Source organism: Amblyomma mixtum, chromosome 1 (genome assembly GCF_055824585.1).
Source record: "Amblyomma mixtum isolate Tamu chromosome 1, ASM5582458v1, whole genome shotgun sequence".
Taxonomy (NCBI): domain Eukaryota; kingdom Metazoa; phylum Arthropoda; class Arachnida; order Ixodida; family Ixodidae; genus Amblyomma; species Amblyomma mixtum.
The window spans coordinates 277,596,034-277,620,591 of NC_143012.1; the positions used below are offsets into that span (position 1 = coordinate 277,596,034).

At 48.2% G+C, this 24,558-nt stretch overlaps 1 protein-coding gene across 1 annotated transcript in view; it reads right to left on the reverse strand.

The window, feature by feature from the left end:
• Window positions 1-4,016: 4,016 nt before the first annotated feature.
• LOC149371815 (acid-sensing ion channel 2-like) overlaps window positions 4,017-24,558 on the reverse strand; it is a 29,229-nt gene continuing 8,687 nt past the window's right edge. Inside the window, exons 4-13 of the mRNA XM_089585329.1 lie at window positions 22,604-22,722; window positions 18,090-18,250; window positions 17,803-17,907; window positions 15,036-15,150; window positions 12,112-12,199; window positions 11,529-11,574; window positions 10,572-10,603; window positions 9,415-9,487; window positions 5,154-5,342; window positions 4,017-4,380 (exon numbers count right to left, since the gene is read on the reverse strand). Coding sequence (XP_089441455.1) covers window positions 4,099-4,380; window positions 5,154-5,342; window positions 9,415-9,487; window positions 10,572-10,603; window positions 11,529-11,574; window positions 12,112-12,199; window positions 15,036-15,150; window positions 17,803-17,907; window positions 18,090-18,250; window positions 22,604-22,722 — 1,210 coding nt within the window. The 3' untranslated portion in view covers window positions 4,017-4,098. The remainder of the gene's footprint in view (window positions 4,381-5,153; window positions 5,343-9,414; window positions 9,488-10,571; window positions 10,604-11,528; window positions 11,575-12,111; window positions 12,200-15,035; window positions 15,151-17,802; window positions 17,908-18,089; window positions 18,251-22,603; window positions 22,723-24,558) is intronic.

Genomic DNA, 24,558 nt, shown 5'->3' on the forward strand with positions numbered 1-24,558 from the left:
CGTTGAGACAGGAGAGAAGAACCAACGTCGATGGACGTAACTGTAGCGCATCATAGCGAATCGTATCAGAACGGTCGCCGATGCACGCATATCATCGTCTATTGTCTACACCGCCAAGCCCTATTGTAGCTTCATTTACTAAAAAGGCCTGTCAACAGGGACATCCTCCAGGTGTTGCTGATAAATCTGTTGTTCAGTATCGTTTCTTTCTTCATAGTGTGACCAATGTATAATAGTGTAAACTTCCCATTTCGGGTTTAACACCGTTGTAATCATTGCCATTCTCAATTAGGCTAGTTGTTAAACCTCTGTATATTAAGATACTCAAGATGTAAGGTAGCGACAGGTTGAATGTTCCCTAACAAACATTTCTGAGGCGAGTTTGTATCCTATTAGTCTCAGATTCCTTACGCAGTCCATTTCTTATCTCAGGGCTCACGTCATCTATCCGCAGATCATCAGCGCACGGTATCCGTGCACGTCAAAACTTGACGCGTCGCTTAAAACTGTTGTATTGCAGAATGCTGCCCATATAGTGAGCATTTGTATCAACCACGGGTATGTAACGTGAAGTAAAGTGCCCGCTCAGTAGTGTGCTGAAGCTTATAGTGTCGATTATCTCACACAGGGCTCACCACCGGATTTCATGGAGTTCCACGGCGCGTCACCGCGGGCGCCGGCGCATCTCCGAGCCGCCAACGTCCGGTCCGAGCCACTGAGGGGACGCAGTCCGTTCGCGATGCGGAAGCACTTCTCGGAGCCGATCAATCCGAAAGAGCTCGAAGCCGCCACAACCAAGACTAGTCGAAACCAATCGCGAAGCTCCATGTCAGCATTCCGGTCGAGCGACCTGGCCTCCATGAACACTGGCTCATCGTCAGTCGCCGGATATGACAACGCCTACGACACTGACGCTCTTATACCCAGTTCAATTCCGACAGTCACCGGTACCAGCGCAGGAGAACAGGATGAGTCCTCCTACGATGCGACGCTGTCCCCTTTCCTCTACGGATCGCGCTTGCTCCCCGATTCTGAGCTAATGCCTGCACCCGAGACGTCCTCCGACACCGCTACCGCCACCACCGAGGAAGCGAACCTCCTATCAACGATGGCCATCAGTACGCCTCAGACGTACAGCTGCGGCAATGCCGCGTCAGTAGTGCCGCCAACAACGCCTCGTCGAAGTCGGCAGCGTGAGTCAGTGGAGCGTCAGAACTCCGCTGAAGTGGACAGCGTGGCTCCGCAAGAGAGTGGGAATGCGCCTTCTTTTGGCGACTTCGCGACAACGAGCACCATTCCACGACCGATACCCCTTCCTCGAAAATTAAAGAACATTTTTTCCAGCAGCATCGGCAGCGTGACGCGAGCTACCTGGGGCTCGGTTGCGCCAGTGAAGAAAATTGCTACAGAGACTGTGGAGGCCTCTGCGGCGACTTCTACAACTGCGAGACGCCGTAGTACCACCCACGATGGCTCTAGTACCAGTCGATACACAAGAAAGTCCCTTTCACGGCAGTCACGCTGGACAGCAAAACGGGGGAAACGAAACACCACAAGCCCGTCACAATGTTCCCCCCGTGCAGCGCGAGAAACACCTCTGGGGCGAGACACAGGGTCTACGGAGACGTCGGTGAGAACGCAGCCTCTTTTCTCGCCAAGCATGTCGTTTCCCGTGTCCACGACAGACACGCTGGTCAGCCGTGGAACGCACCGAAGTCGGAAGCGCGACCTGCTCACCTCCAACGAACAAGACGACGCTGCCAGAGCGACTACGACGGCGACGACGACGACGAGTGTCCTTGGAGCGCCTTCGTCAAGGCTCAAGTCGAAGCACCCCAAGAAAACTACGGCAGCTGCCACGAGAAAGAAGAGCTCGCTGCCTCGTTTCTTTTTTGGCAGGCACCGCGAGAGCGAAGGCGGTGACGACGCTTCCAGTGCCCCGTCGGAATCGAGCTGTACTACCGACGGGCTCCGGCTGTCGGCGATCATGGCCAAACTGGGCATCCTGCCGTCGCACCGACTCTTCGCGTCGTCCGCCACGGACACGGGCCTGTCTCTTGAAACGGTGCTGCCGTCACGTCACGGGGCCGGGGATCGCGGCGCCCACGGCAGCAACGACGACACCACGTCGCGGGCCCTCTTCACCCAAAGCGAGGCGAGCTCGAGGCTCCCTCGCGTGTGGCCCGAATCGTCGACTTCTTTCTCGGTGGCGGAGACGAGCGAGCCCGACTCGTTTCTCGTTGATAACTCCGGCGCCGACGCCAATACCGCCGCGTTTGAACGGGGCACGTCGCGTTATCTGCAAGCACGCAGGGACGGTACGAAACGCAGTGCTTCCCCGAAAAGCACAGCTATACGCGACGCGTTCAGGGGTCTGATGACATCACCAGACCCGGAATGGTTCTCGTGCTCTTCCCGTATTTCGGACCGACCCGCCCGGCCCTTTTCACCTCGACCAGGTGCGAAAAGGGCGAGAGAGTGACGCTTGAAACGAATGCGCCAGTGGCATTTTTCCTTTCCAAGTTCTGACTGTGCTACTTCAGATCACATCATATTATTGTGACCCGTTTTCATTGTCTAAAAGCAGCACATTAGAGTTCTGCGCTTGTCAGTGAGCTCAGTTATAGGAGTCGTTTCTTTATAAGGCTAGGAAGCGTCACCTATAGCTTTATGTAAGTACTGGAACGGAGAAAACCGTGTGCTCTGGTCTCCATTGTGAGCTCATGCTGTGGAATCCGATCCGCTGCAAACACGCGTGGTCACAGCACTGGAGGCTTCAACCAAATTCTGGTCAATTTTAGTCGAATTGTAACTTGGCAGAACCAAACTAGCTGAAAAACTCTGTTCTTGCCAATCGCTTCGAGTGAAATACTGCACAATTATATTTGCGTGCAGCATTCTTTGAAGCTCTCTTTTTCTCTTATGGAGCGGTCAGCCGACAACTGCAGGTTATTCTGCATTTCAGGTATCATCTCACGTTGCTATGAAAGGTGGCAACTGAAGCTAGCGCTAGTATTGAGGCAGCCTGCGGCCGACCTATGTCTGATCTTGCAAATCGCTTCGTTGTTTCAGTGTGACGTTCTTGAAGCTTTTGGTGTTCTTTGACCCAATCGCTTCTTCAAGTGCAGGATTTGGGAGATGGTCTTGTGGTTTTTCCTAAGATGCTCATATTTTCATTCTTACCCTCACTGAGAGTTTCTTTGCTTGGCCCAGAGGATAGCGTTTTTCACAAGTGCAGGAAGCGTGCCAAGGCCATTAATTTCTTCTGTATACTCTTTTTTTTCTTTATCTGATATATTCTGATTCGTGATATCGCACGTTAACCCGAGCTCTGCTCAAAGAATTTGACGACCATAAAGGCGAGATTGTGCGGCAATAAATTGTATCGTTTCATCGTGTCGTATCGTATCGTATCGTGATCATTGCACGTGTGTTTTCAGCACATTCAAAGCAGCACTGAAATGGCGTACATCGAACTAAAGATAGGTACAGGCTCAGAACGTGTTTTAGACATGCGTTTTGCCCTCTGTACATGCACGACTATGAAATTAAACGATCTTGGACTAGTCCTTCCATCTGTAAACCATACATGCGCGCTGGAATAAAAAAACTAACACGTGCGTGCGTGCGCGTGTGCGCGTGCGTGTGTGCGCGTGCGTGTGTGCGCGTGCGTGCGTGCGTGCGCGTGCGCGTGCGTGTGTGTGTGTGTGTGTAGAGGGGGTGGCGCTTTTAAATTACAATAACCGATTTTGACGTCAGCAACAAATGTCACGTGACGATGACATCATTCGTGCGAACCACGCGCGATCTCCGCACAAACTAACATATTACACCGTAAAATTGAATAATACCGACAATAATAATAAATCCCCGTGCCTCGCAGAGCGTACTGCTGTAACTTTCCCAGGTCAGCAGTGATAATAAGACAGCGCTAGTAAGACAGCCAGCTTTAGAGACAAGATAAAGAGACAGGTTTATTTTAAGTGAGAGCTCGAAGGATTCAAAGTGATAAAGAAGTTTCTGCCGCGTCGCTAAACACTCGGGGAGAAGCAGGAACAAGGAACGTGCACCATCAACGCAGGATGCTTGGAGGTTCCTTCAAAAACTCTGCGTGTGGATTCTGGGCACCACAGGAAGAGAGGCTAGTGGCGTGGAGGTCAGGTCTGCTGCTTTGGTCTGCTGCGTGGAGGTCAGGTCTGCTGGGTCTGCTGCTTTGGCTCGGTTCGGATAGTGTCGCTCGTGGATGAGGCCGTGCCACACTCGGGGAGGCGGAATGCGGGATCGAAAGCGCATGCGCCCTGCAGTGACCGTCGAAACTGCGTCGTCATGGTCGGTCTTCGGTTTTTCCATGCCTCTGGTGTCTGACGATTTCTCGTACGCCTGCGGGAAAAAAAAATTGCTGCTGTCACCTGGCGAATACAGCACAGCCATCCCAAAGGCAGTGCGGAGTTGGGTTGATATACCGCACAAAAAGGCCTGACCGAAACTGACATGATGGTTTATGGTTTATGGGGGTTTAACGTCCCAAAGCGATTCAGGCTATGAGGGACGCCGTAGTGGAGGGCTCCAGAAATTTCGACCTCCTGGGTTCTTTAACGTGCACTGACATCGCACAGCACACGGGCCGCTAGAATTTCGCCTACAACGAAATTCGATCGCCGTGGCCGGGAAGATCGCTGTGCTTTAACTTACTTTAATGCAAAAATTCATTGTAACGTCATAAAGCCAAGTAACCGTAAAGCTGACAACCGCCACAACTTCGTAAATCGCATGCGGACCATTCACGAGGTACGCACGCCGTGATTGGTGTTTTCTTCGCACACTGAAGAGCAAAATCGCGGTGTTCTTTTTCTCCTATTTCTTCTTTTTTCTTCTTTCCCGGACATGTATACAACGGTCCGCACGAACCACTGCCACACATGTGTGGGATATAGCTTCTTGCTCTCATCTAGAGACCTTTAGCATAGCGCGTACCACTACCGCTGCCGCTTGCTCGCCGTCAGTGCGCATGAGCAGATCTCTTTGGGGGCACCAGATGGCCCCACGTCGGGACCAATCAGTTCGTGCGCACTGGCGGGGCGCGGTAAGCAGGTAACGGTACGCGCTATTGTTGCTGTTCAGTTGCGCTTGAACCGCGACCTCTGGCCGCTCACCCTCAGTTTCCCTCCGGTGGAGGCCGAGTCGCCGTCACCGCCGCTGCCCCGCCTTGGCCCGGAGGGAGGGCTTCGCCACAGGAGCCACGCGGCCCGCACCACGATCTCGAGCATGCCGAAGAGAGCGAAGAAGGACACGCCCAGGTACATGCCGTTGAGGCCGCCGAAGCTGCTCACCACACGGCCGCCCTGCATGCTCCCAAGTCCGGGCCGCCAGTTTTAATGAACCTAAGGAACACAAACACTTGAGTGCAGTGGGGCTGTGCGGGAACCTAGGGGCGTGTCCCGAATTCCTTCGTTCTAATAGTTCTCTCTCTCTCTCTCTCCCACGCCCGGAAGATAAGCACAAAGTGCGGGTGTGGTCAAAGGTTCCAAGATTCCACGATGGTTGCTTGCTGGGCTAGTTGTTTCATAGTAGATTATATGGCAGCACGAATAACTTTAAGGAAAGGAGGACGGCAGGGACAGAGCGATCAGAGCGCTCTTTTCGCTCTCTGTGCGGTCGTCCATTCTTTAATGTTATTCTCGCTGTCATAAAACCTAGATTCCACGAAATGAAGTGCTGAAGTTACAATTCCTGACGAGCTACATGGTGCATTGCTCCAACAACAAAACAGAGACACACAGAGAGAAATAGAACTTTACGGCGGTGTGGCACTAAGTGTGCAGCGTGCTCTGCACCAGAGTCACCAAGGCCAACTGCTCCATCAGCTTATCCGCGGCTAAACAGGCCCACCATGTCGGGGGAGAACGTTCTGGATAGGGGGGGGGGGGGGGGGGGGGGGAATCGAATGTCAACAGCTCGGGAGGAAACAGAATGAAGAAGAAGAAGGAAAACAAGAAACGGGCATGACATAAACGGCGCACATTTACTACTTCTTACTCATACATAATGACCATATTTGAATAACAGTGTAGGTAGCGAAATTCCATTGCTGGGGACGTGATCACTGGGACCCTCTTACAGAGCTAGCAAAGCCTGCACAGTCATAAGGGGTGCAGTCATGTGGTGGCTGCATCTATAAATTTTGTACGAAGATCGTGTGCGATTGAAAGCCTAAAGTATGCGCCGAGTTTGTCTAGCCAGTTGCTTGTTCTGCGTCTCTGACTCGTTTGTGCAGCTTTCTTGTATTCCGCCTCAGCGCAACAAACTTTCATTAACGCGTTACACATCGCGACGCGCAGGCCTCAAAACACGGCCTTATTGTGCATTTTGACCGGTCATTCTCTCCTGTTCTTACTGAGCAGTTCCGTCGAGGCATCAGTGCTGCTTTCAACGAGGGATAAGATTTGCATTATTTGGTTGTTGTATCAGAGACGTAAGGTCCGTGTGCCACGCTTTTCGCTTCCACCTGATCCTGAACTCTCAAGAAACAACAAAAGCAATAAAATGCAGACTCTTTTGAGAATGTTCGCCAGTTCTGTTTAAGCTCCACTGAAGACTTGCCTACTCAAGGGGTGGGAACCGAAGTCGACTGTCCGAAACCACAACTGATGTAAAGATAACTCCGACTACCTGCACCAAAAGGAAAAGTGTCTATGTCGTCTCCTTTCTTCGTAAGACACAGCGTGCTGGTCGTCACCTCTGTACCAACCTCTTACTGTAACAGGCTGAGCTTGGGCGCGCACTTGCAGTTGCTATACAGGGGATGAGACGCATACTGTGAGTCAAATTTGTTGATATCCCGCACCCATATATTATTTTTATTTTATTATTACATACTGCAGAACCTTGTCAAAGTCCAAACAGGACAGGTACGTATCGATAAAAGTATTGTGAAAAGATACAGAACACAGTCAAGAGAAATGTGCATAAGAAAAAAAAGTGGCAAATGTCGCTAAACTAAGGCAACGCCATAGCATGATTCCAATCAGATAGTGTTCTACTGTCTGCGGGAAAAAAAAAAAACGAGCATTTAAAACCGACAGTTTTCGCAAATAACGGTGTTAATGAGTGAATGTGATGATGTTGAGTATGCCGGGTGGATACAGGATATAAGTACCGATAAGGGTCCAAAGCTAACTTATGGTTAAGCACGGAATAAAGAAAGTCAAGACGGTATAGTTCCTTCCTCGCGTTTCAAGTGATTCAAAATTATTAGCCGCCATGAGCTTTGAATAACTAAACCGAACATCTTTTCTCTGAATCCTTTCTATTTCGTCAATGTTAAGTTTAGTAAATGGTTTGGTTTATTAGGGTTTAACGTCCCAAAGCAACTCAGGCTATGAGAGACGCCGCAGTGAAGGGCTCCGGGGGTTCTTTGACGTGCACTAACATCGCACAGTACACGGGCCTCTGGAATTTCGCCTTCATAGAAATTCAGCCGCCGCGGCCGGGATCGAACCCGCTTCTTTCGGGTGAGCAGCCGAGCGCCGTAACCACTGAGCCACCGCGGCGGGGTAGTTTAGTAAATGGATCCCATACTATCGATGCATTTTCCATCTTTGGCCTGATGTGTGCGTTATATGTGAGTAGTTTTACATTACGAGGAGAATTTCTAAGTTTATGCCTCAGAAAACATAGCAGTTTTCTAACCGCGAATGAATATGTTCATATCTGCGATATGCAGGAAAGACTGTTAATTATTGTTACACCTAGATATTTGTAGCTATTAACGTGTTTTAGTGGCGATTCAAAAGTATACAAGTGGTCCAGTGGATTCTTCCAGTGCGAAAGCACAACTTCACAAGGCCAAATCGTCTAACCGAGTTTGCGTGAAGCTTGACCTTGAGGGCGACATTGGCCAAACCATAAATAAATAAAGTAAATATTGCCGCGGCTGGCATTCGAGCCCGCGGCGGCGCGGACAGATCACCTTCGCTGGCCACTGCACGAGAGTTTTATGGTATCGCCGCAGTTGATCCCGCCTCGTGTTAAACTGCAACATACTCTCGCTGTGCATTGCACATAGCCGTCTTCATCAACTAATACTACAATCGAAGTAATATACACAATCTAGCGCTGTACATTGCACATCGTCATCAACTAATACTACTATTGAACCGCCGCCACATGCGTCGATGACCCAGCAAAGAAAAACCATGAGCCAACAAGGCTAAACACATGCTTTCGCACGTGTACTCTGTTTCTACGTTAAAACCCTACGACTTTTTTTGTGTGTTATTTGGAGTGAAACTGCATGCTTTTTAGTGTTAACAACCATAGCAAACTCACTGCACCAATCAAGCACATTTTTAGACTCAGATCAAGTTCATTTTGATCCCCAGTACACACAATTTGACGGAATACCACACAACCATCAGCAAACAAGCATATACAGGGTGTTTCACCCAAGATTTTGCACAATTTCTAAAAATAGGCTTTTTAAGTTAGAATACCGCTTTTTTCGGCATAGCTTTGTCTGCGTTGTGTACATCAGAATACAGCCACGACGTGCTAACTACCTGGCTGGTTAACTAATGTTGAATAGTTAACTTTGTACCTATTACTGTTGGGCTCCGCCGCGGTGGCTCAGTGGTTATGGCGCTCGGCTGCTGACCCGAAATACGCGGGTTCGATCCAGGCCACGGCGGTCGAATTTCGATGGAGGTGAAATTCTAGAGCCGCGTGTACTGTGCGATGTCAGTGCACGTTAAAGAACCCCAGGTAGTAGAAATTTCCGTAGACCTTCACCACGACGTTTGGGACGATAACCCCCCCCCCCCCCCTCCTTAATAAACTAAACTAAACTAAACCTTAACTACTGACTGGCGTGTAGCACATCGTAAGTAATATACATATCAGCTTCTATAATTTCGACAACGCGGTTGGGCGCTATGGCCCAAAAATATTTGGCTATTTCGACGATTTACGTGCACTGGAGGCATTGCTTTGCCTGCAGGCTTCTCGAACGCGCATGTATTTTGGGACCGCGTTGTTTTTTGCGTTGCGCGGGCTTCAGGCTTTGTTCTCAGAGCTTTACTGTAAAAATATATCTTAGGAGAGCTGTTGCATGGATGTTTCCACTACAACGCGATATATCGAACTTGTTCCATTCTATTTAGTATACAGAATAACGCCATAACAAATCGGCCACCACGGCGGGTGCACCTGCGAAACCTCTACTCTGGTTAGTCTGGCGGTCCTGTTGTTGCAGTGTCAGCAACAAACGTCGTCGCATAGGAGCCTGCAACTCCCACTTCCTCAGTGTAGAGCCACTGAAACTATGAGTAGCTTTATGGTCGTGCACAGGTGGATCGTAATGAGATTACCCCATAGATTAAGTTCTTGAAGGATTGCCCTTAAGGACATTCGACTCACGTCATATTTGGGCACAGACGTGAGCTTGAGGTAGGTGACCGTGTTGAAGTAGATCACGACTCGAGCCAGTGCCCTGTGAAGAGATCATATAAGCCCATGCCAGGCTTCATTGCTGCATGTTGCATGCGAAGACTTTCGAAGACTTTCTTCGACCACACTTAGAAATTAGCATACGTAGATGAAGAGATTTTATAGTTATGGGGCTTTCCCGTTCCACCAAGACCGCATATTTCAAGATCCGCAGTTTCTTGAAACCTTTTGCTGGCTAAAAACTGAATTTACACTCGACGCGAACGCATACGGGCGATCCTAGCCGCCATCCGCGGCCGCCCCGAAGCTACATTGTTAGACGTGTAAAAGTCATGCCTGCGGCCGTCATGAGTCGATCGTTTACCGGAATCGCCTGCTTACGCCTCCAGGCCAAGCCTCTAAGTTTATGCTTCTTTTTTTTAGTCTTTCGAAAACACGATTACCGTCGTCGTTGCGGCTCAGATAATTTTGGCCCTCTCGCTCCAAATGCGCGCACAGAGCAAACAGATCTCCCGCGCACGCGCCTTATGACTTCTTTCCTGCGCTCGCCGTCTCCCGCACTTCCATACCACACGAGAGAGAGAAGGCCACGTGGCAGATGCGCCAAGAGGTGGCGCGGCCTGAGAAGGCATTGCTTTGCGCGCGGGTTTTTCGAAAGCGCGCGCCTTTTGGCGCGAGGTAGCCAAAAGTTGTTCAGTCACACCGCCGACGGTACTCGCATTTTCGAAATACTGAAGACTAATATAGCTATAACTAACGGCCGGCTATAAACTTCTACCTACAACCGGGCGCCTAAATGCAGTTAAAAATTATCAGAAACTACTTATTCGCCTATTTTCTGATGTCTGTCAGTGATGGCATTATTCCTCGGCAGAAGCAGTCCTTACGCCTCAAAAAGCGTATATTTGCAAATTAGTGGCAGGATTCCCTTAAACTTCTGGTATATGAAAACCATTAATTTCATTTCTTACTTTATCATTTTGTTCTCTTATCAGATCTGTGGTCATATCATTAATTGTTTTATTAGATGTTACCCAAGTGACTGTTACTGAATCCCCCTGCTGTCGACATGCCCGCACCAGTATTTCCACATTTTTAAAATTGCCATCAGCCGGTTATGTGCCTACCTTCTTTTGCCGTCCGGTCCGACCATGAAGGGCTGGGGACATGGAAAAAACAAAAATCGCCAATAAGCACCATCTTGTTCCGCCGTTTACCTGTTTGTTAGCTTGTTTGTTTAATATACCTACAGCGCCAGAGGGCATTATTGCAGGAGGGCAAGAATACATAATGTTCGCATGAGGCTATTCTAATACCCCTGTCAAGCGGGCAAGTTAAGTGCACTTAAGGAGAGTGTACTTCGCTGTAAGTACACTTTCTCGCATCTAAACGACGCAAGTGAGTGTCACTCGCGGAAGAGTGCACTCCGCCAGGAGTGCGTTCACGGAGCACACTTTGCTGTCCGAGTGCGTAGCCTCGACGCCAGCGGTTCCAATGGTACAAAATTTATAGTGCATAAAAAGTACTTACAACTTTATTTTACGTGCTATAACACTGTTTTCAGAAAAAAGTTCGTTGGTTACAGCAACAAGCGAAGCAACAAAACAAGTAAACGTGATCAGATGCAACATCCGTTGTATTAACTCTATGGTGTGGTGGCTATCATGTGGCTATCTATGGCAACATCGCTGCCCGCCGCCATATTGTTTGTTGTCGAAATTCTGGATAGTCTTGGCTGGACTTGGCTTTTCTTCTATTTTCATTTTTTTTCATCGTTAAAAACTGCTGAACCTCGTTTTATTTGCGCTATCACGTTAAGCAATCAAATATTATGAGTCTTTTTTTCTTTTCCATCGTCCTGTTCAGAAATTCCTCCTCATTTTCTGTCGACATTTCTTTTTACTACGAGTGCACTTTGCTTTCCCGTTTAGCACTGCGCAGCCCAAAGTGTCACTCGGGATGCCGAAGCGCACTCCCCGTAAGTGCACTTAACTTGCCCGCTTGACAGGGGTATAACTGTGTCTCTGCCGTTTATTTTTAGAAACTTCCACATTCCACTAGGGAACACAGGTTCTGTCGCTCACCTCGGGGAAGATGGCTCGAGAAACCTCCCTATGGTACTCGACGTTTCTGCAAGAGGAGAGTAAAGAACAACTCTTTGCCATGTCCACAAGTGATTGCTTCGCCAAATTAAGGACTACCAGCGTCCATCTGTCTGCAAGTCTCATTAGTAACAACGAAACATCTTGCTGATGATGGAAAACTTTTCCTAGGGTTTTTCTTTCCTTTCGTAATAATCTCCCATGCATAAAAGCCCGTGATTCCATGTCTAGTTTTCATGCACACAGAACTACATTTTAACGCCGGGAAGAAGAGACGTACTAAAAATCTTGGGCAAATTTTTCAAATATTTATTGGTGCTAGTAAGCAGCATAAAGGTAGAGATGTGCCCAGAGAAGCAGAGAGGCATTGCGAGACAGCTTGACGCTGAAGAACTTGTGCTCTGGAGTGTATAGGTGATCATTCTCATGTCTGGCGCTTTTGGCGCTATTTCTCTTTTCACTGAACTGTAGTATACGAACAAACCGATCAAACTTGGAGCTCTTTTAAGGTCTAGGAAACATTACTTTCATCGACACGTTCTGGGCATTGGTGAAAACAACTCACACGCATGACCGGTGGCACTTGCAGAGTTTTTCGACCGACTCGATGCCCATGATGGCTTGCACTTCTTTTACGCACTGCTCACGCTTCTCTGCGAGTTCGCGGGAGAAAGCGTTAGAACTGTAGAACATGCTCATAGTAATACCCGCAGAGTGTGCAGATTCTGTGGTGTGTACACGCCCGATATGTACGATTCTTCAGCCATTGGGAGCCTTCAATGCTAAACACGATGTTTGACTCCGTCCCGTTGAATGCGGGCGTCGTGTCTACAAGTGCACCCGCGCTCATGAGGCGACGAATAGGAGAGGCCGATTTTCCACACAAAGTTCGTACCTGCCTGCTCTAGAAGTGTCTTTTCGTGAAGTTCATATGCAGGCAGGCGATAGCCGAAGCGCTCGCTTGCACGAACTGCAAAACGGCTCGGGTGGCGTGACAAGCATTGCGTCGCACTTTCAGCTGTCAGTGGTCTGTCAGCACAGGATAATTTACACGACCAGCCTCAGTAAAACTACATCCTGTATTTCATCTTATTATGACGTGATGGTGACAAAAAACAAGCAAATTGGTACACTGCTTGCAGGGCAATGATAGTGACTTCCATACATGACAGTCGCCCATGGAATGGCTACGGTTACGGCCGCGCTCCGCGCAGACGACGCAAAATAAACCTTAGATAACCCATTTGTGCTCTCGTGAACAGTCCAGACCATCGTATATTAGGATATGCGTAATCGCAACCGGTCGCCAAAAAAGTAGGAAACTGAGATGCGGAAAGGATGAATTAAGCATAATTTCGCAGCAGTGTATTGAGAACAGCAGCGCCGAAGAGCGAAGTTTTCTTAGTAGTCGGCAACTCTGAAAACGCTTTGTGCCATTCGGTTCGTTAAGCTTTCCGGTTCGGTTCGTTAAACCCGCTTGGCCAACCCCCAAAATATGGCAGTTGACCCACCTTACATAGGTTAAACTTTTGTTTGTTTGTTTTTGTGGGGTTTAACGTCCCAAAGCGACAAAGGCTATGAGAGACGCCGTAGTGAAGGGCTCCGGAAATTTCGACCACCTGGGGTTCTTTAACGTGCACTGACATCGCACAGTACACGGGCCTCTAGAATTTCTCCTCCAAAGAAATTCTAGCCGCCGCGGCCGGGATCGAACCCGCGTCTTTTGGGTCAGCAGCCGAGCACCATAGCCACTGAGCCACCGCGGCGGCACATAGGTTAAACTGCCGTAGTGGTTGCATTTGCAGTTTGGCGCGAAAAGGTAGCGTCATGTTAAAAGTTCGTGGTTGTTGGCTATTTATTAATAAAAATAAAAATTGACGGAAGAGATATTGCGGCATCTGAAACCTGAAGCACCTGAGCTGCGGCTTGGGGGAATAAAAGCACAGGGAGAGGGAAAGAAAGGGGGGGAGCGATAGTAAGAAAGGATAGGGGTAGGGCGGCAATATACACTATGTACAAATACAGGATATGGAAATACAGAAAAAATTTGGTTGCAACCGTTTTGGCACAAAAAGGTGTCGTGATATGAAAATGGCGGGAAAATCTGGTTTCAAGCGGTTCCGTACGGCTGTGCAGCGCCGAGCGTTCTTCTACCAGGAGCTCACGGATGGAAGGCTGCATGTCGGTGTCTCTCTGAAGTAGTTCTTTGTATTTCTGTCCACATAAAACAGTGATGGCGAAGATTATACTGTTTAATCGCAGGAATATTAGAATTACAACGTAGATGGCAAAATCGAACACCTGAATGCTTTCAAGGAGTGTACGATGGGGGGCTAGTTGGTAATGCATGAACTTAGAACGAAAACCACGCAAAGGACGATAACACAGGGAAGAAGTAGACAGGACGAGAGCGGACCGGATCCGCGCTCGTCCTGTCTACTTCTTCTCTGTGTTATCGTCCTTTGCGTGGTTTTCGTTCTAAGTTCACCTAAATGTTATCGCATTTACTTCGGTAAGAAATCGTTACGGCCCAGAATTTTTTTTGTTCAGTTCCCGATTGATTGATTGATTGATTGATTGATTGATTGATTGATTGATTGATTGATTGATTGATTGATTGATTGATTGATTGATTGATTGATTGATTGATTGATTGATTGATTGATTGATTGATTGATTGATTGATTGATTGATTGATTGATTGATTGATTGATTGATTGATTGATTGATTGATTGATTGATTGATTGATTGATTGATTGATTGATTGATTGATTGATTGATTTTTAAAGTTCCCAGTGCCTCGACCACCGGGAACTGGACCCGGCATCTTCACTGTTCTACCGTGCAAGTTACAACACACACCCCATACCCCTCTCATTATAGTGCATATCAGGGGCAGATGTCGATATAAATTTGAACGGTGCAAAGGAAACGAACAAAGCAAAAAACTCAGGGGCACTTTGGCTCTCTAAAGTGCTGCAAGGCGAAAGCGTTTCCTGACGCACTGTTTGTTAATTTTTTTATCTTTCATATTTTATTTTTATTTTTATTTTTTGTTTCTTTTCTTGTGTTTTTTTTCTTATCTTATTTTTATTTATTTTATTTTATTTATGAAACCCATGCATTCACTAGATGCGCCTAAGGCTTCGTGGCGAAGTGGTAGCGTCTCCACTTCAAATGCCAAGTTCGATTCCCAGCCTCGACACAGTTTGTTTTTAAGTAGTGACGGTGAAACGCGGACACACTTGCTAACATTCCTTGGTCACGACAGTATGAGGCATTAAAGGCTTTCGCCTTAATACAGGGTGGATAGAGAGAGCGCCTACTACCAACAATCTACCATGTATTTCCCGTGTTCGTGTCCTTTGCGCCGTTCTCATGTATACGCGTAGCATGAACCAACTAGCCCTACAGCAAGTACTATATAGTGGCGATGATGATTACCGTGTCATCGAACAAGGAACACAAAGAGAGGTGCATTGGCGCACCTTCGCAGATGGGATACGCCTTGGTGCCTCGCCTATTGGTCGTTGTGGGCAGGTCGCGTGACTCGCAGCCGCACATGCGACGCGTGTGCTCCTGCTGGCACAGGTAGAGGCAGTCCTGCGAGGCGAGAGGCAACGGATGCGGTAAAGATGCGAGCATGCAACGACATGACTGAAGAAAATGACACAGGGTGAAACATCCGCTTCGCCCCCCTCCAAAAGCCTTTGCACATTTTCCCGAACGTCCGTTTTCGGGCTCTCATATCGCGAGATGTGAATTTTGACGCAGAAATGGAAAGCTTTTTCGTCTGTGATGCGTCAATTAGTCCCCTACTTTGTACGTTTACCGTGTTAGCCACTGCCTTATTTCACACAATTCTACATTCTACAGATTTATTTATTTATTTTAGTACCTCAAAGACCCCAAACAAGGGGCATTACATGAGGGGTATTAACAAAAAACGCACACATTCTGTACAATGCCAACATCAAGGTTCAAAATACAAATGAAACAGGCAAACAGCTCAGAAAATCAAAATGCAAAGCGCTCAAATGCTTTCGAATACAAAAGAAAAAACAAGGCAAGAATAAAACACAGGAAGAAGCGTCAAACGTTGGGTAAGAATTCAATAACGGATTAGAGAACAGTAAAAACCGCATAGTAAAACAAAGTGCAATCAGTCAACGTTAGAGGGAAAAGGTACACGGAAGCCTAGAATGTGTCCAAAGATTTAAGCTTATCTTTGAATACAAGCGTGTCTTCTATTATTACAGCGGCATTGGGAGGCCGTTCCAATCTTTTGCTGTTCGGATGAAGAAAGGCTGCGCAAATGTTTGTGTTTTTGGGCAAGGGTATGACACCTGCTGACTCTTTTTGTGGCGAGCTGAAAACAGGGGGCGTTTTGTGACGTAGATGCTTAACGGAAATGAATAGTAGAAACGATGAGAAAGGGCTAAACTGGCTAGTTTTCGACGGTGCTTTAATAATGGCAAGCTGGATCGGTTCTTCAGATTGGTTACACTAGTGTAGGATGAATAATCGGAATGAACAAATCTAAGAGCGGGATTTTGATAGTTTCTATGCTCTTAGAAAGGTATTACTCATGTGGGTTCCAAATGGCGGCTGCATATTCTAATTCTGGGCGCATTAATGTGGTGTAGGCTAGTAATTTTACATGTGCTGGGGAAAACTTCATTGAGCGTTAAAGATAGCCAAGGGATCGTCTAGATGCTGCAGTGATGTGGCTGATGTGCGTTGACCATGTAAGATCGTCAGACAGGTGTAATCCAAGATATCTGTATGCTTTAGTAGCATGTAAACGAGAACCACAGATAAAGTAGCTATATGGTATTAAGTTGGAGCGTCCATGGAAATACATGACCTTACACTTAGCAATATTTAAAGACATTTTCCATTCTTCACACCAGTTTCAAGTCACGTTCGAAGCTAATACAGTCTTACAACAGTATTAGTTATAGGTTGGTAGTTATACGAGTGCAATTCGTACGTGACTGTCGAGGTATCGTGGTCCTGCCATACCGTCACAGTTACTTTTGCGCTTCATGACTAGCACTATCATTCAGTTTAAAATATTGTGAGATAAATTTATGTTTTATTTGTGTGTTTATTGGTGTTTAACGTCCCAAAGCGACTCAATCTATAAGGGACGCCGTAACGAAGGGCTCAGGAAATTCCGACCGCCCGGGGGTTCTTAGAGGTGCACTGACATCGCACAGTACGCGGGACGCTAGAATTTTTAAGGCGAAAGCCTTTAATGCCTCATCGTTGTCAACAAAAGGTTGTCAGCAGAGGTGCCACGCTTTTTCTAGTCAGACCAGGAAAAAATCTTTGTGCACAATGGGATTCGAACCACCATCCTTCCGTTCCGCAGACGAGCGTGGTAATGGCTATACTACTTCCTGCCAACGCACACTCTCTAGGACGCTGGAGAGTATTTACAGAAAGGCGTCGAATCAGACGGATGCCTTCCAAACGCCCTCCAGTGTCTCCAGCATTTAAGATTCACAAAGAATTTTGTACTTAATTAACATCTTAACCACACATCAATGACACAAGCAGCAACACCGCGCTAAGGGCTTTTCCCCTCACCGAACTTTAGGTCAACAAAGTGCCCCCCTGAATTTTTCCTCAATCGAAATTATACCGCCGCTACCATATATATGAATTATATAAGTTAATGGTTATGTGAGCAAATTTCATATATAAATCATAAATAAATATGAATTACATATTAATATTGTTCACATAACCGTTATCATTAAAAGCATGATTTACGGTATAACATCTTATCGTTCGCCGTTTTTTCAACAACAAAGTGCACGAAAATTGTTGTACAAATAGAGTGTAAATAAAAAACGTTGTTACTATATTTTTTTCCTTTTTTAATATACGGAAGTCCGTCCTCCATAGAAATTCGACCGCCGAGGCCGGGACCGAACACGCGACCGATCGCCGTAACCACTGAGCCACCGCGGGGCCTTGGAACGATTTAGATGGCACATTACGTGAGATGTCTGTTGATCACTTTGTGCGAGAATTACCTAATCCTGTATTTTCTTATTGATACTGTACTGTTTTCTGCGTAAATTTTTGCACTCATGCACTTTCCTAACATAGTTTTATGTGAAACCTTCTGCACCCCTCCTACAATGTCCCAATTCGTGGGATAGCAGCACCTATAAACAAAATAAAATTAATGATTTATCCCCAGCCGCTCCAGCGATCCATACAGCCTGCGTGATCACGTACCTCCCTGGTGTACATGGTGTAGTTGAGGCCGAAGCGCCTGAACCGGTCGGGCCAGCTGCTCCGGCACGGGAACTGGTACGGTTCCGGAAGCGCCGTTCTCTTCTCCTGCGGGTCGCGCAAGACGTGCGTATGCCTGACATGCCTGTGACAGCGTGATAAGAGTCAGCATCCCTTTCTGACGGCCATGTTTTACAGCGGCGAGTACATCATCGCCGCGTTCCTGGTTGCGACGTTAACAGCGAGGATCGAAGATCGTCGAGGAAAAGAGAGTACGAGACAGCGGTCACCATTCTAAGGCTGATGTAGGTCACGTAGCCGGGTTCGACGAAGACAGCGTCGTTGCAGAGGACCGGCCGAAAGCCGTGGCCGTGCGCCATGACCACGAAGCCCATCTCCATCGACGTGGACAGGTACTCGTCCTCCTGAGCGTCCAGAATAAGCTCCAGACCTGTGCATAGATTCACCCAAGTATTAATGAACTCCAACAATATTAAGCATGAAATGCTTTTAGCTACCGTTGTCGCGCGCCGCCGCGGGTGAGATTGGCGCCAGAACGGAGGAGAACACTGAGCCGAAACCTAAACGAACATTGGCGAAATTTCCCTTCACCCCCCATGCGTACGTGCTGCGCCGCTACTGGAGCGGCGCATGCGTTGACGACAGTGTATTAGTGATGCCGTGGTGGGCGAAGCCGCCAGCGTGCAGCGCGAATAAGCCCAAGTTCTGTCCTGCAGCCCGAGAGGCGCACGCGCGGTCCTGGTAACAGCACCGCGTATGTTGTTTTCATTACGTAATGCGCGGGCCGGCGAGAGAACCCTAGAGCGCCTAGAGGGAGCACGAGGCACCATCTATCAGCATGGCTAGCAAAGAGCTCTAGTTAGTTGTTCGTCGTGGTGCCTACGGAGCGAAGACAGCGACGGCGGCATCCGGCCGAAGCGGTAGACCAAGTGTTCTGTGTAGCACGCTTTGATACCATGCCATGGCACCATACCATCCCTTCTTCTTCGGCGCGTGGCGAGCTCTGTTTGCGCGGGTAGCCATACAATAGAAGCGGCAAGGAAAGCCGATGGTGGTGGTGGAAAACGTTTATTTGCTCTATTTTACAGTATTTTTTGCGGCTTCAGATGGAGTCTTCCATCTTATCATCAGGGTCGGTTCCCTTAGTCCAGGGCTCCGCCGAGGGTAGCTGCCCTGTGTGCACGCCTTACTATATAGTCCTTGTTGGACTTTCAGGATGTCGCTGGATAGCATCCTCTCCCACTGTTCCGCACTCGGGTTTTCAATTATGGGTAGCTCGTCTATTTTCTGGCATGCCCATGTGGTATGGTATAGGGTTGGTTTGTCTCCACACCACGGGCACTCGCTCTTGCACTGCGTGGGGTAGGTTTTACTTAAGATGTTTAGAGCGCGCTGTTGCTCGCGTAAAAAAAAGCTAAGGAGAGAAGTGGCTGATGAGGAACGCTCCCTAAGACACGAATGAGGTTATCAGTATCTGTGAGCCGCCCTAGAATACGCATTGCATTTCATGCTTGCGCTACTCTTGATGATGAGCTAGATTATTTTATTTATTTATAGGAGTCTTAGGCAAATGGGCTTTCGCCGTGGAACCGAGGCAAATGGTGGCATACAAGTCAATTGTGGTGCCGAATACATCACAGCTGACACGACAGAAATCAATAGGCGCGCAACAGCCTTAGGTCTGTTGCAACTTCACGTGTGTTTTCGAAGTGCGCGCACCTTTTATCGTCTTATCCGGCGATCCTTCAGGGGTTCGGTCTATCACTACTAATACGTGCTCCTTCCTATCTTCCTGCCACTCGGCTACTTCTAATTACGCTCTACACCTGTGAGTAAAGGTTCATTTTTGGCTCACAACGCTGCTGCTTCCCAGGTCTGGCGTTACCGCGATCACGGCATGGCTATGCTACAAGGTCACAGACGTGGAACATACCCGCGTCTTTCGGCTGCTGACCCGAAAGACGTGGGTACGATCCCGGCCGCGGCAGTTGAATTTCTTTGGAGGAGAAATTCTAGGTGCCCGTGTACTGTGCGACGTCAGTGCACGTTAAGGAACCCCCAGGTAGTCGAAATTTCCGGAGCCCTCCACTACGGCGTCTCTCATAGCCTTAGACGCTTTGGGAAGTTAATCTCCATAAACCAAACCAAACCAAACCGGTATGTTCTTTAAGCTTAATAACTGACACACCGGCAAAAGGCACCTGCAAAAATTCAGGCGCACTTTTACTGTCAAAGTGCGTAGGAGCGAAAGCGTTCTCCGCCCCACTTTGCCTCTGTGGCACTGGTGACGTCACCACTGGATGACGTCACACATAAGTAAATACTAATTAATAAGTAATGACAATGACTAATTAATGGCTATTTACTGATTAATGCCTAAATACTAATTAACTGCTGATTAATGACGCTTAAGCTTCGCCTATAGGAGTGGAACGCGACAGCGTGTTGTAGCGCTGCCAGGGAGTCCACGGAACGCCACCACCCGTTCGGCGCGATGCCTTACCCTTTGAACGCAACGCTTTTTGAGGAAAGGAAATGGCACAGTAATTCTCTGTCATCTCGGTGGACACCCGAACCGCACGGTACAGGAAGGGAGGAAGTGGGAGCGAAAGAAGAAAGAGGGGCCGTAATGAAGACATATCCACAAATTTCAGGGTCCGAATTATTTCGTGTCATGCACAGAAACCTTGATGTCCTAAGTGACTGATATCCCGCAACGATTGCGTTAGAAAGGCCGTCAAAAAACTAATAGGAATTTTTCTGGGCGTACACAGATTTAAGTCTTCCGATGCTGAGAACACTGATAAGTACGCGAGAAAATGGTTGGACGCTGGCAAAACAGAGGGACTGAAAACAAAGGGAAGCTCTATGGGCGAATCGGTTAATCGGGTATTGCAGTAACTTTTGTCTAGTAGCAAGTTTGACAACGGTACTAGCCTGCTTAGTCTCGCATAATTCAAACACGTAGCTGTCTGCGCTGACATTGAGGAACTGAAAGACGCCAACGCCAGGGGTAGGAAAATTTCATAGGCACCACTGTCGAGCTATTTCAGACGTCAGCGCCGATTCTTCCCATATAGCGGCCGGAGGAAAGCCAACTGGAGCGTCGTACTGTTGTCATGGCAACGGTATTCAGCAGAAAAAAAAAGCATGCCTGGATGAGATTCGAACCACTGCCTGCGTAAACACAAAAGCTTCAGTACCCGGGTTCGAACCCGACCGCGGTGGCCGCGTTTCGATGGAGGCGAAACGCAAGAGGCGCCCGTGTGCTGTGCGATGTCAGTGAACGTTAATTGCTTTTTAGATTTCAGTGTTTAGTATTTAATTTGTAACGGCCTTTATTGACAGTTGTGAAGGCCGGTTAGAGCGAGCAAGGACAGGTCCGGACCCGGAACAGTTCACGCTCTCGTCTCGCGCCGCGCGTCGGCTCTGCTGCTACACATTACATTTTTAAAGATCCCCAGGTGGTCGAAATTATTCCGGAGACCTCCACTATGGCACCTCTTTCTCTCTTTCTTCTTTCACTCCCACCTTCCTCCCTTCCCTTACGGCGTGGTTCAGGTGTACGCCGATATATGTGACAGATACTGCCCCATTTCCTTTCCTCAAAATCTAAGTTACCAGTTCCCGGTGCGTCCGATAATTCGGCCACCTCTGCTGCATGTGGCGTCGAGGCGAGCGTTGCAAGGTGTGAGGGTCCTTTGATGGCGCCACCGTCGCACCTTTGGCGGCAACTCGGCGCAGACCATTACCGATTTGGATCATATGCGGCTGAACCATGTAAGTACCGATATCAAACTTAATACGGGACAAGAGCTACCGCAATACCTAAGCTCTGCGCGTAGTTTCATCGCAAATGGGACGGAAAGGTTTTTTATTAAGCATGAAATGCTTTTAGCCCCCGTTGTCGGCAGTGTGGTGACGTCACGCCGAGACCTAGAGCCATCATCCGGGCACTGAAATCCACTCATCCGGGCACTGAAATCCACTCATCCGGGCACTGAATTCCCGTCATCCGGGCACTGAATTCCCGTCATCCGGGCACTGAATTCCCGTCATCCGGGCACTGAATTCCAGTCATCCGGGCTCTGAAACGAGAACATCCGAGCACCGTACGAGACTTAACGAGATTTAACGAGACTCTCTAAGCCCTCCTACGCGACCGGCATGCAAGCACCGGTTGGTCTCCAAACGAGACAAAAAATAACTGCTGCCAGTGCCTTCTCAATGTTTATCAAGATATCAGTGGAGCTGTGGGTTTGATAATGCACGGAATTATAATTTCCGATTTCTAATAAGGCGTGCAAAAAGCACATAAATGCCACGTTACACTTCGTTGTCATACGTGATCCGGGGGAGAAGCGCTGCGTTCAAAGAGCAAGGCATCGCGCCGAACGGGTGGTGGCGTTCCTCCCTTCCTTTACGGTGCGGTTCGGGTGTCCACCGAGATGACAGAGAATTACTGCGCCATTTCCTTTCCTCAAAAAACCTTGCGTTCAAATGGCAAGGCATCGCGCTGAACGGGTGGTGGCGTTCCTCCCTTCCTGTACAGTGCGGTTCGGGTGTCCACCGAGATGACATTAGGCCCGTAAACATTTCATGCTTACTCTACTCTCGTTTACGGGAGAGGCAGAGATTTTTTTTTAAGAGTCTTCATAATGAAGATTCCCAATACTGTACACGATTGTCCGTAACCTTTTTTATGCACTGCTGCCCTCATTTTTGTCCATACTAATACTGACAGCTTCTGAGGTCAAGCAGAACTGAGAAATCGCTGTCTCACCGTCCTCGGGAGAGCCGGCTGTCTCATACTGGAAGAACTCCTCGTCCTTCTGGTCGGTTGTGCCGCAGTGAAAGCAAAAGCAGTTCCCGTACCGAGAGTCGAACGTCTGGCTGAAGTACCTGTGAGCGAAACACGAACATTCATGGGGTGCGCGCCCTCTACGGCTGCAGCCGACGAGAACGATCTTGACCGCCGAGAGTAGCGTAAACGAATAATGGCTAGGCAGGAAAAGAAATGCGAAGGAACAACACAAAGACACGCAAGCATCAGGTGAGACTTCCCTGCGCACATAGGTACCGCGATGTAACAAATCCGGCAGGTTTTGTGAGTTGCACAGTTAGGATGAGAACTTCGTGAGATCGAGAAGCACTCGTCACTCACAATATGGATAATATACTACAAACTAAATTTAATTGGTATTCACTTATGTGAAACATGTTTCATCGTCAGCTGTGTTAGCAAGCAGGATATGGAAGAAAGAATCATCACAGGAGAATGTTTTTGTGGTTGAACTATGACCCTTTAATCAATTGCTCGCATAACTATGACCCATCGTTCATGATGACGTCATTCCGTGCGAACGACAACTACGAGACATGAGAGGGCACGGCCATAACAGCAGGTGCTGTTACAAGAAACCTTGTAGGTTCTGCCGGCGCAGGTTTTACATACCGGCACCCTGCATATTTGTGCCTACGTACTCAACGAAGATGCCTGCAGTACGCCATCGAAAACTGCACGGGTGCCTGCATTATCGTCCGCATTATCGTCCGTCGTTTTATTGCTGGCCGCCACTGGCAACGATTCTCACGCAGCCCAGTTCGTTCAAAACATGCGCCGTACCCTCTTGTCGCCGGAGTCCACAGGTGCAGTCAAACCAGGCGAAATCTCGGAGTGCCGACACCGTCGGTATACGACGTACCGGACTTCGTTCTTTCGCATTAAAACACGTTTTATGCATATGCATCTGTAACACCGCATGTTTGGTGAAAATGCATTTATACATTTAAAAAAACTAATCATTTCACTTATGACTGGTATTCAAAGCAGCCGAATTACTCGTTCCAGTGAATTTTTTAAGCCTGAAATACTTTTAGCTCCCATTCTCGGCAAGTTCAGAGAAACGTCGTCCTGGGACCTCAGTGAACCCAAGGCTGAACCTTAATCCAAACCATAGCGAACAATTTCGAAATTTTCAGTCCAAATGGTGCCCACCAAAACAAAGAAAAAACACTTTTCTATGTCATAGCCCCGAGCGTCATTAAAACAAACATTACAGCCTCGTTTCTGGATGCATTAGACGACTTGGCCATCCCACCAGCAGCTAGCGCGATATGTTTTGTTGTTGTTATTGCCTCTGAAGCGATGGCACATATCCACGGTGGGGGATTGGCCATGGTTTAGTGCAGATCCAAACAGGATAAAAATTCATTCAGGCTTATCTCAAGCAGCTCACAAATAAAACCCCAAGAATCTGGGAGAACGAGCTACGAATTTTGAGAGATTTTGAGGTGATCTCGGGGGGTAGAATTTCGCGCTACGCGCTAAAAATCGGTATCATCATCATCTTTCATCCCACTTTTCGCGCCTCAAAGACTATGCGGCAGCCCTGCTGTCGTCGTTGCCGTGCAATGGAGCCGGATGAGTCAAGAAACTAAAAATGTTCCCCACTGTCGAAAACGACAGCTTTTTGCAGCCGCATACGGAGGTGTGAAGGTGGCGTCGCCAAGGCCAAAGAAGAGCAGGCGAGCGAGAAGCGAAAGCATCAGGGAGGTCGAGTGCGCTGTCTAGCGCCGAAAATACAAGCGGCTAAACGCGGCGGCGACTAAAGCACCAAAAACGATGGGGGATACCGAGCGCGCTGTACAGCTGGAACGCAAACTGAAGGGCGGCTCGTCAAGCAGCGAAAGCAGCCACAGAAACCATGCGCATTGTCCATGTCGAAGAATGAAAGC